The 13,243-nt window shown below is 45.2% G+C and overlaps 1 protein-coding gene across 1 annotated transcript in view; it reads right to left on the bottom strand.

Annotated features, from left to right (window-relative positions):
- iqgap2 (IQ motif containing GTPase activating protein 2) overlaps positions 1–13,243 on the bottom strand; it is a 320,956-nt gene that overhangs the window by 88,565 nt on the left and 219,148 nt on the right. The window contains exons 17-18 of the mRNA XM_055631389.1: positions 6,591–6,758; positions 4,003–4,145 (exon numbers count right to left, since the gene is read on the bottom strand). Coding sequence (XP_055487364.1) covers positions 4,003–4,145; positions 6,591–6,758 — 311 coding nt within the window. The remainder of the gene's footprint in view (positions 1–4,002; positions 4,146–6,590; positions 6,759–13,243) is intronic.

Here is a 13,243-nt window from a genome sequence, read left to right as displayed (position 1 = left end):
GCATCCAGACTAAATCACGAGGTACCAGTGTATGTCGCTTGGGAACCAGACCCTGAGGCAGCAGCGATAGATGCATTCGCGCTGGACTGGGGAAAATTCTTCTTTTACACTTTTCCTCCCTTCTGCCTCATCAGTCGGGTACTACGCAAAATACAGATGGACTCTGCTTCAGGTATTTTGATAGTACCCGACTGGCCCACACAGCCATGGTTCCCAGTGGTCCTCGACATGGTCATCGAAACCCCAATAACCTTTCCCAGTATCAGGCATAAGCCACCCATGCCACGATAAAATTAAACTACTGGGTTGCAGATTATGAAAAGACCACTGCTGGGCCTGGGATTGTCAGACAGCATTATCAACACGATGACAGCGTCCCACCACATGTCCACAAGAAAACAATACTTGTCGAACATCAGGAAGTGGGAAAGATACTGTTCGAATACAGGAACTACATATTCAACTACTACAATAACCAATGTACTGGAGTCCCTGGCAGGCCTTCACCACAATGAAGGACTCAGCTACAGCACCATTAACACAGCCAGAAGTGCTCTGTCAGCCTACTTAATTCAGACACCAGGACAAGATGCCATAGGGTCTCACCCACTGGTGATCAAACTCATGAGAGGTATATTCAACTCTAATCCCCCCAGACCTAGATACACCCAAATCTGGGATGTCAGTGTGGTCCTGACATACCTAAGGGGATGGTCACCAGCCAGGTCCCTCACCCAGGAACAGCTAACCCTGAAGACGGTCGTGCTGATGGCACTTGTCTCAGCACAAAGAGTCCAGTCCCTCCATCTACTACAATTGGACAATATGGTCATAATACCAGACCGTGTCTCATTCAGGGGCTGGTCAAACAGAGCAGACCAGGAACATCAGGTCCAGTCATGGAATTCCAGGCATACCCACCTGAACCACGGTTATGTGTCATGACCCAGTTACTAAATTACATCGACACAACAAGAAATCCCCAAGGGAGAGAAAAAGCCTTATGGGTCAGCCAAAAGAAACCTCATGGTCGGGTGACGAGCCAAACTATCTCAAGATGGCTCAAGCAGGTACTGGGAGCTGCTGGAGTAAATGCTAACGTGTATACATCTCACTCCACCAGGGCAGCATCCACATCGGCGGCTAAGAGGATGGACGTGCCTATGGACCACATCCTGGTCTAGGGAGAAAACGTTCCAAACATTTAATAATAAGCCGCTGGCAGAACCTGTATCGTTTGCAGAAAAAGTGTTAGAATCTGCAGATATATAATTTAAGCCCGGGGGAGCATTTTGGTTTTGTTATTGTTTACTAAACACCATTATTGTTTTACAAACAAATTCATGGTTGATTACGATAACATACTTCCTCCCTCGAATGACTTCGGCAGTGAGTGAAGTATGAACTGTTACACGGTTTGAAATCACAGAGCTTTGAAATCTTCACGTAGTCACTCACGTGACTCCGAAGTAAAGTAGTAAGATTAAATGAGAACTTACCAGTTCGAAGTTTGATCTGTATTTTATGAGGAGTTACGATGAGGGATTACGTGCCCTCCGCTCCCACCCTCAATTATAGAAATCAACTGGTATTTAAGTTCTCCTTTTCTTTACTATGTTTATTTCAATAACTGTGTCTGTCTGTGATTCCACACCGCTGCTTTGAAGTATGTCGCGCATGCGTGCTGGACGGGTTCTTCACGTAATCCCTCATCGTAACTCCTCATAAAATACAGATCAAACTTCGAACTGGTAAGCTCTTGTTTTAATCTTATTATTCTGCAGTTTTCTAAATCTTGTAGTTTTAATGTAATTTTAGAGAGAGAGAAGCTTGGGCTTGTGGTAAAGAGACCTCTGTGTCATTTAAGTTTCATTTAAATAATTTAAGTTTTGAAATTATTCAACGCTATTTGAATAATTTCAAAACTTAAATTATTTAAACGCTATTGGGGGCACAGAGAACAATGGGGGGGCACAGAGAGAACAATGAGGGCAGAACCGCAGAGAACAATGGAAGGGCCACACAGAGAACAATGGGCGGGGCACACAGAGAACAATGGGGGGGGCACTGAGAACAATAGGGGGCACAGGGAACAATGGGGGGGCACATAGAACAATGGGGGGGCACATAGAACAATGGGGGGGCACAGAGAGAAAAGGGAGGGCACAACCGCAGAGAAAAATGGAAGGGCCACAGAGAGAACAAGGGGCGGGGCACAGAGAACAATGGGGGGGCACAGAGAATAATGGGGGGGGGCACAGAGAACAATGGGGACTTGGAGGTGGGAACGGGGCTGGCGGGTGGGAAGAGGGAGACTGCAGAGGACAAAGGAGGATGTGGCCGAGGGGAGGTGGTTAAGAGGGGAACTGCAGAGAACAAAGTAGGTATGTTACAAAACCTACCTGAATCGTCATTGGGAATCTGCCCACAGCCATGTCGGCGATTTTGGCGCTGTTTGGAGGGGGCGGGTTTAAAACGCGATTTTTACTAGGCTGTACTAATCGCAGATGTTCAGCCTAGTAAATCATTAACGAAAAATCGCTGCAAGACCCGGTCGCAAAAGGTATTATTAGTTTTATAGGCCTCGATAATATAGTTATAATAGTTTTAAAATTACTGTCTCATTCCGCAACCTCTCGCAGCCCCAGGGTTTTATAAAGCAAACAATTAAAGGTATGTACCTTATTTTTACATTAAATGGGGCATATATATAACCCTATATATCAAGTTATCTATAGCGAGTAGTTCATTTTGGGCTTTTTATATCCCGCAGTATTTTTCTCAGCATTTGAGGGCACTAATCCAGCGCGATGTCAACGTTCTAAACCAGCGCGTTCACATGAACCCACTAGAAAGCCGATTTAAATGGGCATTTATTTACAGCAATTGAACACTAAATTCCTTCCATTTGGCCTATAAATTAATGTAAATTAGATATAAAAATCATGTTATATTGTGAATTATTTGTGAATAATCTTTGGACACTTAGGCTATTTAAAAATGTTAATCTTTCCTTAAGAAATGGGCTTTTGACTATTCAAGATCACAGCTTTTTTGTAATGTCCATTGAAAATCAATAGGGAACAAGATGCTAATTTCCGAGTATGAAAATGGCCATAACTTTTTTAATACTTGAGATATGAAAGTGAATTTGGTGTCAAATTAAACTTATTGTTATGCTTTATCTGATGGGATAAATTGCAGACTTGATTTTTAAAATCTCAAAATTTTGTAACATTGCTAAAAAAAGGGGGACATGGCGGAGGGAAGAGGGGTGGGAGGAGGGGGCTAAGAGCAGGACCGCAGAGGACACAAGGGGACCCGGCAGGAGGAGGGGTTGGGGTTTTGGGGTTGGAGTGCCGAGACTGGGTGGGGAGGATGTTGGGGCTGCCGCGACCATTATTGAGTAATTTGTAACTTTGTCGCGCCAGATATGTGGCGACTTTGTGTACTTTGTGCATAGTATGCAAAGATAATTTCACTCTCCCTAGGTACACATGATGTTTGGATAGTCAGCTCACACAGCCTGCCAGCACAGCAACAAGTGTGCTCAGGTAGGGACTGCTCAAACGCGGTTGTCAGGCGACCGAACCATCCTACCAACGCCTAGAGAGCAGTCCTGAGCTACCAACAACCTCATTGGGGACCCTCGGACTATCTTTGACCGGATTTACTAGACTTTAACTTCCACTAAACATTATTCCCTTTACCGTGTGTCTTTGCACAGTGGAGAACTCGATTGTAATCATGGATTGTCTTTCCGCTGACTGGTTAGCACGCAACAAAAAGCTTCTCACTGTATCTCAGTACACGCGACAATAAACTAAACTCGAGATAGGCAACAAAAGGCTGGGTCAGACAGCATCTCTGGAGAAAAGGAATAGGTGACGTTTCCGTTAGAGATCCTTCTTTAGGCTGGGAGTCAGGGGAAACTAAACACAAACTAGTTGTTAGCAGGTACTTATATCAAGTATAAAAAGTTTCACAGACGGCAGAAAATACCTGAATTTCTTCTCTACTAAGCTGGGTGTTGTTTTGTACAATGGACTCTGGCTTTTCCCACGTGCCTTCTGCCGTTTCCAGGTTGTGGTAATACTCATACTTGTCCTTTATCTTGTGAATAACCCAAAGACTTCCATTTGGTCCTGCGCATGAACGATACAAAAGACAACGTCACGTTAGCATTCCTGTGTAGCGTTTCCAAATGGAGGTGTCATTGAACTGAGGAACTGTATCCATTTGTGACTTCGAGAGACATGTTGACCGGGGGAGAAGGGTAGATAATACAAAGTAGTTACTGCCATTTACGATGCTCAGGAGAGTTTTGGCTGCAAGTCACTTTCCTCCCCAAACTCCACTCAAAGCAAACTACAAGTCAATCTATAAGTTAAATATGAAAACCATCACATCAACACTGACAAAGCTTCTTGCTGTAGGAAATATTTTTCGCTGGGACTTTTTGTTAATTTAATTTTCCAACATTGCAATACAGTGGTCTTGAAAATTAAACAAGCAAACGCCAGCTATTGGTATTACTAAGCAGCAAGGTTTATTTATAAGAAAGAACTGCAGATGCTAGTTTTAGACCGAAGATGGATACAACGTTCTGGAGTAACTCAACGGGTTAGGCAGCATCTTTTGTTTAGCTGAGTTTAGAGACCAGCGATCCAGCACATTAACGTTATCCTACGCACTAGGGACAATTTACATTTATACCAAGCCGATTCACCTACAAACCTGTACGTCTTTGGAGTGTTGGAGGAGACCGAAGATCTCGGAGAAAACCCAATCAGATCACAGGGAGACTGTACAGACTCCATACAGACAGCACCCATAGTCAGGATCAAACCCGGGTCTTTGGCACTGTAAAGCACTGGCTCTGCTGCTGTGACACTGTGCCGCCCATCTCTAGCGAAAAACGATGGGTCGAACCCTTCTTTGGTTTAAAGAAGGGTTCTGACCTGAAACGTTACCCGTCTTATTTTCTCTAGAAATGCTGCCTGACCCACTGCGTAATGCCCCTGTCCCACTTAGGAAACCTGAACGGAAACCTCTGGAGACCTTGCGCCCCACCCAAGGTTTCCGTGCGTTTCCCGGAGGTTTTTGTCAGTCTCTCTACCTGCTTCCACTACCTGCAACCTCCGGCAACCACCTGCAACCTCTGGGAACCGCACGGAAACCTTGGGTGGGGCGCAAAGTCTCCAGAGGTTTCCGTTCAGGTTTCCTAAGTGGGACATGGGCGTTACTCCAGCACTTTGTGTCTATCTTCAGCAAGTTTTAGTTATTCATTTTCCGAGCTAAAATGCCAGAATCTTATCTTTGTTTTTCTTAAAATTAAGTCAATTCACTGGAGTCCCTCGGGTGCAGTGACGCTGCCTGTCTCCAGAGCTGCTGACTGACCTGCTGAGTTAATCCAGCTGTTATTCCCTCTGGGAATTAATTGTCTCTCTTTCCACCAGTACACCAAGGAGCAATAACCAGCGTGTACATTCAAGATCATGTGTGGTGATTGTAAAATGGCTCCAAAATGCAAGAGGCTGTTGAAGGAGCAGCTCCAGGTGTGTTTTGGAATATAACATCAACTAATGAAGTAGAATGATCCAATGGTTAAAGTAGCAGTCTAAATGGGCAGAGGTCAATGCAACCTTCACCCCAGTGACGGACAGTACACTGCAAGGGCCAGGAAGTGAGCGGCAAGATCATCTCTGATCCTTCTCACCCTGACCACAAACTCTTTGAATCACTTCCCTCTGGAAGGCGACTCCGGATTGTCAAAGCTGCCACAGCCAGACATAAAACGGCTTTTTTCCACGAGTAGTAGCTCTACTCAACAACCAAAAGTCTGTAGCCTCCTTTTGCTCTGGTATTTTATTTCATTCATATGTTTAAACTATAATGTTTTATTCCTAATGTTTTCATGTTTTATGTTTTATTCTTAATTGTTTACTGTATGTTGTGTTGGTACTTGCGAGCGGAGCACCAAGGCAAATTCCTTGTATGTGTACATACTTGGCCAATAAACGGATTCATTCATTTAAGAGTACAGCTTCCATGTCACAATAGACAATAGACAATAGGTGCAGGAGTAGGCCATTCGCCCCTTCGAGCCAGCACCGTCATTCAATGTGATCATGGCTGATCATCCCCAATCAGTGCCCCGTTCCTGCCTTCTCCCCATATCCCCTGATTCTGCTATTTTTAAAAGCCCTACCTAGCTCTCTCTTGAAAGCATCTAATCCAGGTTGAAAAGAAAACCTGCAGAGAAAGCTGGAGAAATTTTACCCTCATCATCTTCACCATGTGAATTCAAGACAAGGTCCGGAGCTGTTTGCAGATGTTCTAACCTGATGCTCCACTTGAGATTGTACTTGCCAAAGTTTGGCCAGTGACATTTCGGGTCGAGACCTTTCTTAAGACTGTCTTATTCAGTCTGAAGAAGGGTCCCGACCCGAAACATTGCCCATTCCTTCTATCCAGAGATGCTGCCTGCCTGAGTTACTCCAACATTTTGCGTCAATCTTAAATGATTCTTCCTCCTAGCTTCCCAATGCCATCGTAGGGAAAGTTGCAGTAAGTCATGCACTTCATACCTTCTCCAGTCTTTTGCTTCTTTGCCTCAAAGAGTTCATTCTGATAAGTATCGGCACATTCTGGTACAACTCCTCTCGTGACGGCATTTGAAGACTGCATCGCAGCAAGCGTCTGCTGTGAATCCCCATTCTCTATTGCTGAGTTGATCTCGGACACTGCGATGGCCACTGAAAGAGAAGCAAAGGAGAAAGAAATGATGAGCTACATTATATAATTCAAAATGAAAATAAAATCTCACCATCTGTTTTTTGTTCTAAGTGTAGGTCAGAGTTATAGCCTATTTCGTTCGCTCCATAGATGCTGCTGCACCCGCTGAGTTTCTCCAGCATTTTTGTGTACCTTCGATTTTCCAGCACCTGCAGTTCCTTCTTAAACACAGTTGTAGGTCAGAATTCAGCATTCATTCATTCCTTAAAGTCAGAATTAGATGTTCGGCTCATTAGTTTAGTTTATTGTCAAGTGTACTGAGATACAGTGAAAGGCTTTTTTTGCATGCTATCTAGTCAGGGCAAAGACAATGCATGATTACAATCAAACCGTCCACAATGATCAAATACAAAGAGTTATAGAGTGATACAGTGTGGAAACAGGCCCTTCAGCCCAACTTGTCCACACCGGCCAACATGTCCCAGCTACACTAGACCCACCTGACTGCGCCTGGTCCATATCCCTCCAAACCTGTCCTTTCCATGTACCTGTCTAATTGTTTCTTAAGCAGTTGGGATAGTACCTGCCTCAACTATCTCCTCTGACAGCTTGTTCCATACACCCACCACCTTTTGTGTGAAAAAGTTACCCCTCACCGGCCTGTCCCACTTAGGCGATTTTTTCAGCGGTCTGCCGGCGACTGTCAAGTTGCTTGGAAAACAGGGAAGTGGAATGGCAACTGTCAGAGTGGAACACACACACATACACACACATCGTTTCCCTCACCAGCCCGTGTGAAATTTTTAGACAGTAAAAAATTCACACAGTGCAAAGCCAAGGTGATACAGACACACACCTCAATGAACAGGAAGGTTGGTGCTGTAATTAAGACGGCTAAAGCACAGTGTACGGTAAGTCCTTCAAAAGAGGGGGGTGGGGAGAGGGGTAGAGGGGGAATAAAGAATGGAGACAATGTTTAAGAAGCCAGAGATACACGGCTGAGAAGCACGGCGGACATTTAACATTACCAGTCGGTTATCCAGCGGGTAATTGCATCACAAATTGGCAGGCTAGAGACATTAAATAGCCCAGCCATGTATTACCGCATCCAGGTTAAGCCTAGTTTAGAGATACCGCGTGGAAACAGCCCCTTCGTCCCACCGAGTCCTCGCTGACGTGCCATCCCCGTACACTACACACCAGGGACAATTTACAATCTTTACCGAAGCCAATTAATCTACAAACCTGCCCGTCTTTGGTGTGGGAGGAAACCAGGGAAACCCACACGGTCACTCGGCACGCCAGGCAGCCTCTCTGCAGAACACAAATAGATGGCTTTTCAGGTCGAGACCCTTTTTCAGTCTGGTCTGAAGAAGTCTCACTTTGAAGAAGTGTCCTGACCTGAAAAGTCACCTAGTGATGTTCTCCAGAGATGCTGCCTGGTTTGCTGAGTTACTCGAGCATTTTGCCTTTAAAACAAAATGAAACAGATAAAATACGGCATGGCATGGTGGCACAGCGGTAGAGTTGCTGCCTTACAGCGCTAGAGACTCGGGTTCAAACCGCACTATGGGTGCTGTCTTTACGGAGTTTGTACGTTCTCCCTGTGACCACGTGGGTTTTCTCCAGGTGCTCCGGTTTCCTCCCACACACCAAAGACATACAGGATTATCTGCCTTGCAAAGCCAGAGACCCAGGTTTAATCCTGACTACTGCTGCTGTTTGCACGGAGTTTGCACGTTCTCGCCGCAACCTACGTGGGTTTTCGCCGAAATCTTCAGTTTTCTCCCACACGCCAAAGACGTGCAAGTTGGTAGTTTAATAGATTTTGTATAAATGGAAATTGTCCCTAGAGGAGGATAGTGTTAATATGGAGGGATGGCTGGTCGCTGCGAACTCGGTGGGCCAAAGTGCATGTGTCTCTAATACTAAAACTAAAACAGCTTTAAATGAGGTGAACAGAATAATATTACTTTGTGGTATAGTCTCTGCTCTTCTACAGTCTCCGTGGATTGTCACCTTGTCGTGGTGGAGAAGCTCGTGTGGACCTGAGATCCTGAGAGCGATGCCGTCTGGAGCTATCTATGCTCCTGGTAGGGCCACCCATGGCGATAAGGTCGAGGGGGAGGTCCCTGCCAAAGAACAATCCAACCAAGACCTCAACGGTGGAACAGGCGGAGGACGATGGCTGACTTTAGTGGAGCGTCACAGCGGCGGGGAAGGCGGATGAAGGCTGCAGCAGAAAAGGGTCTCCGGTCGTCTTGGACTCCACGCCACTGGAACCTGACCCAGATCTGTCAAGAACAGTGGGGTGGCTGTCAGTGCACCAGTCTCCCCACGTTAAACAAAGTCTCGCACCGGCATCCTCACAAAAGTGGACAGTCATACTCGTTTCGAGTGACCACCGATGACGATGCTCTTCTACAGAAGTTATCTAAATGTTGTCAACATCCATCTGATCTAATGCAAGGAATCTCATCTCAAGGATTCTGCGCCCTGGGATTTTTCTCTTAGTTCTACCGGTTGTACTTGCACTTGGCTTTACTGGAGTTGATCATGCAAAAGACCTCGGTGCATGGGACAACAATTATACATCTAAACCTAAACTATCCTCCCCCCCACTGTCACACCATAATTAGATGATCAACTTAAATTCCTATGACAAATCAAAATCAACCTATAACTGGTACCATCTGGATCATGAGCCATTGACCTGTACATGTTATTAAAGCCAGTCATTACACAAAGCACATGTCTGTCCTCCCAAAGGAAGCAGAAACGCAGAGGAACGGCACGTTGCAGACTCCTGTAATGAAGATGAACAGGGTGTTTGTCCGTTCCCTTCAAAAAGGTCAAAGGGAGTATGTGAAGGGCTAGGAAGTAAACGGAACGGCCCCTTCTCCACACATTGCCTTCCTGTTTCTGCTCCCAATTACTCCTCCATATTTCTATACCGTTCTCTTTACGCACTGCCTGGCCGTGCCAGAGACGGGAAGAATCTGGTAAATAAGAATTTCCAAACCAGCAAATGCTATAGCTGAAGAACAGCAAATTCCTGAGAGATAGAAATACAAGAGCTGGAAACACTTTTGATGAAATGGTGAATGGGCTTCAACCTGAAGACAGACTGTTTTTACTTCCACCAATGCTGCCTGGCCTGTTCAAGACTTCCAGAATGTTTAATTTCAGATTTCCAGCATATGGGATTTATTTTGTAAGTTTATAGACCCCTGAGAAGTGGTGAATCTGTGGAATTCATTGCCACAGACAGCTCTGGAGGCCAAGTCAATGGATACTTTTTTCAGGCGGAGATTGACAGATTCTTGATTAGTACGGGTGTCAGGGGTTATGGGAGGAAGGCCGGAGAATGGGGTTGAGGGGGAGAGGTAGATCAGCCATGATTGAATGGCAGAGTAGACTTGATGGACCATATGGCCTAATTCTGCTCCTAGGACTTAAGATCTTGTGAGTTTGCAGTACAGCACACCCCTTGATTTGGCTTTGAACACCTGCCTGCTGCTTAACACTTGCATTGGGCCCGATCTTGCCACTGCCCGAGTTGAGTGGGTGGAGCAGCGCGTTCCAGACACCCCCAATAGAACAACATGAATGTCAGCAAGATACTAGAGGTCAAATACACATACATCTCAACTCAATCTAAACCAGAGGAACAAATCGACTTTGTGTCTGGCCTCTGGGCTGTACTCCAACCATGGCAATGCAAAAACTGGTGAACAGCGTCCACTCCATCACTGGTACTGACCACCCCACCACTGAAGAGATCTACAGGAGTTGCTGCCTCAAAAAGGCAGCCGGCATCATCAGAGACCCAGGCCACCCTGGCCACTCTCTTGTTTCATTCCTGCCTTCGGGAAGAAAGTATGGGCGCCTGAAAACTGTAACGTCCAGATATAGGAACAGCTTCTCTCCTACACCCATCAGGCTACTAGACACTGAGGCAGCCACCACTATCATCCAGCAGGAGCCAGTGGAGATAGTGGAGGTATACAAATACCTGGGAACAGCCTTCGACAACCTGCTAAGGTTTTCCTCTAACATAGAGGAAATCCTTAAAAAGTGCCATCAGAGACAGTACCTACTCAGGAAGCTGAAGTCATTTGGGATTAACAAAGACATTCTCACTACATTCTACTACGCATTCATTGAAAATGTCATAACCTTCTCTTTCACTAGCTGGTTCCACTCCATCACCCTGCAAAACAGAAACCGCCTGTTGAATGTGGTCAAGGTCTGCTCAAAAATAATTGAGCAGCCCGTCCGAACTCTCACTGCCCTATGCGACCAACAGTCTTTAAAGTTAACACGCAGGATTCTTCAGGACCCCTCTCACATCCTGTTTCCTGAGTTTGAGTGGCTCCCCTCAGGACGCAGACTCCGCTGTCCGGGTTGCCGGACACAGAGGAGGAAGGCAACCTTCATCCCCAGGGCTGTCCAGCTTTTTAATGCTGATCACTGACTCATGAACATATGAAATGAAATAACCTTCTATATGCACTTTTTTAATTGAAGCACTTAGAAAGCATTTTAAAACTATTGCTATGTGTTGAATGTTGATGTGTGATTGTGCAGTGTGTCTGTGAAATGCGTGTGCTGGTTGATTGTGCAGTATGCGTGCTGCTTATGTTTGTTGATTGTGTCCCTTTTTAAAAAGCTACTGTAATGCGCCTTTTTAAATTGCCCCTCGGGGACGAATAAAGTGCTTTGAATTGAATTGAATTGAATTGAATTGAATTCAACCTCCAAATAAGCTCCACTCCGAGGATCCTCCAGTGCTTCTACGCAGCGGCGGTGGAAAGCATCTTGTCCGGGAACATTACCATCTGGTTTGGGAATTGCTCTGCCAAGGACAAGAAGGCTCTGCAGAGAGTAGTGCGTTCGGCTGAACGCACTATGGGAACTTCACTCGCCCCCCTGCAGGAACTATACAACAGGAGGTGCAACTCCAGAGCAAATAAAATCATGGGAGACCCCTTCCACCTCTGCAACGGACTGTTCCAGCTGCTACGGTCAGGCAAACGCCTCCGTTGCCATGCGGTGAGAACGGAGAGGTTGAGAAGGAGTTTCTTTCCAGAGGCAATTCGGACTGTAAACGCCTATCTCACCAGGGACTAACTCTACTGAACGTTTTTCCTTCCATTATTTATTATGTAAAAGAATATGTGTGTTATGATTGTGTTTATAATTTTTTTTGTTGTTTTGTTGTTTGTCTTTTGCACAAAAGTCCGTGAGCATTGCCACTTTCATTTCACTGCACATCTCGTATGTGTATGTGACAAATAAACTTGACTTGACTTGACTTGAACTGCATAGACTTTTTACACGATAATATATTTGTTCTTATTATGGTGTTTCCAGAGTACTATTCTACTATCCTTCAGTCTTAAATATGCAGTGTGGAAACAGGACCTTCGGCCCACCGAATCCGTGCCGACCAGCATTCACCCCGTACACTAGTACTATCCTACCCACCAGGGACAATTCACAGAAGCCAATTAACCTACAAACCTGCACGTCTTTGGTGCGTGTGAGGAAACTGGAGCACCTGGAGAAAACCCACGTGGTCACAGGGAGAATGTATAAACTCTGTAAAGATAGCACCCGTAGTAAGGTTTGTACCCAGGCCACTAGCGCTGTAAGGCAGCAACTCTACCGCTGCACCACTGTGCAACCTCAGGTTTACATATCTGTCGTGCTGATGCAAGTAAGAAATTTGTTTTTTTTTGTTTTGGGACATATATAACAATAAAACGTTCTTAACTTGCCTCTTGAATAGTGCCTCTGACTTGCATCTCAAAGAAAAAGGGGCATGTATGGTATGAAGTTATTTCAATTTTAAATTTTAATTATTTACATTTTTCTGTTCAATTTCCTCCGAATGTCTCTGACCATCATGAAAACTTGGAATTACTGGGAAGGAATTCCGACAGACAGACCCAAAAAGCTGGAGTAACTCACAGTCTGAAGAAGGGTCTCGACCCAAATCGTCACCTGTTCCTTTTCTCCAGAGATGCTATCTGTCCCGCTGAGTTACTCCAGCTTTTTGTTTCTACATTCAGTTTAATCTAGCATTTGCAGTTCCTGCCTGTACACCTGGGCCTTGCTTTATATACCCCACATCTAGATGTCCTGCACTACTAGTGATCCTCAAAGAATAACTGAGACAGATATGCCTGCAGAACCCAAGAGGTTATGTGATGGCAGAATGTTATCCTGGGTAGGTGAGGTTCAAACGCGCGCTGGTTCGAGTGAAATCTGGTTCACTACTACACAGAAACATGGAAAATAGACGCAGGAGTAGGTCATTCAGCCCTTCGAGCCAGCACCGCCATTCAATATGATCATCCACAACCTTGCTTTCTCCCCATATTCCTTGATTCCGTTAGCTATATCTAACTCTCTCTTGATTCCATCAGGCATATACAATAGGCATTTTTGTTGCAGTATAAATAAAATGTGAAATGTTGTCCCCACAATGCCCATTCTA

This window comes from Leucoraja erinacea, chromosome 3 (assembly GCF_028641065.1).
Source record: "Leucoraja erinacea ecotype New England chromosome 3, Leri_hhj_1, whole genome shotgun sequence".
NCBI classification, from domain to species: Eukaryota; Metazoa; Chordata; class Chondrichthyes; order Rajiformes; family Rajidae; genus Leucoraja; species Leucoraja erinaceus.
This window is presented reverse-complemented; position numbering and strand designations above follow the sequence as displayed.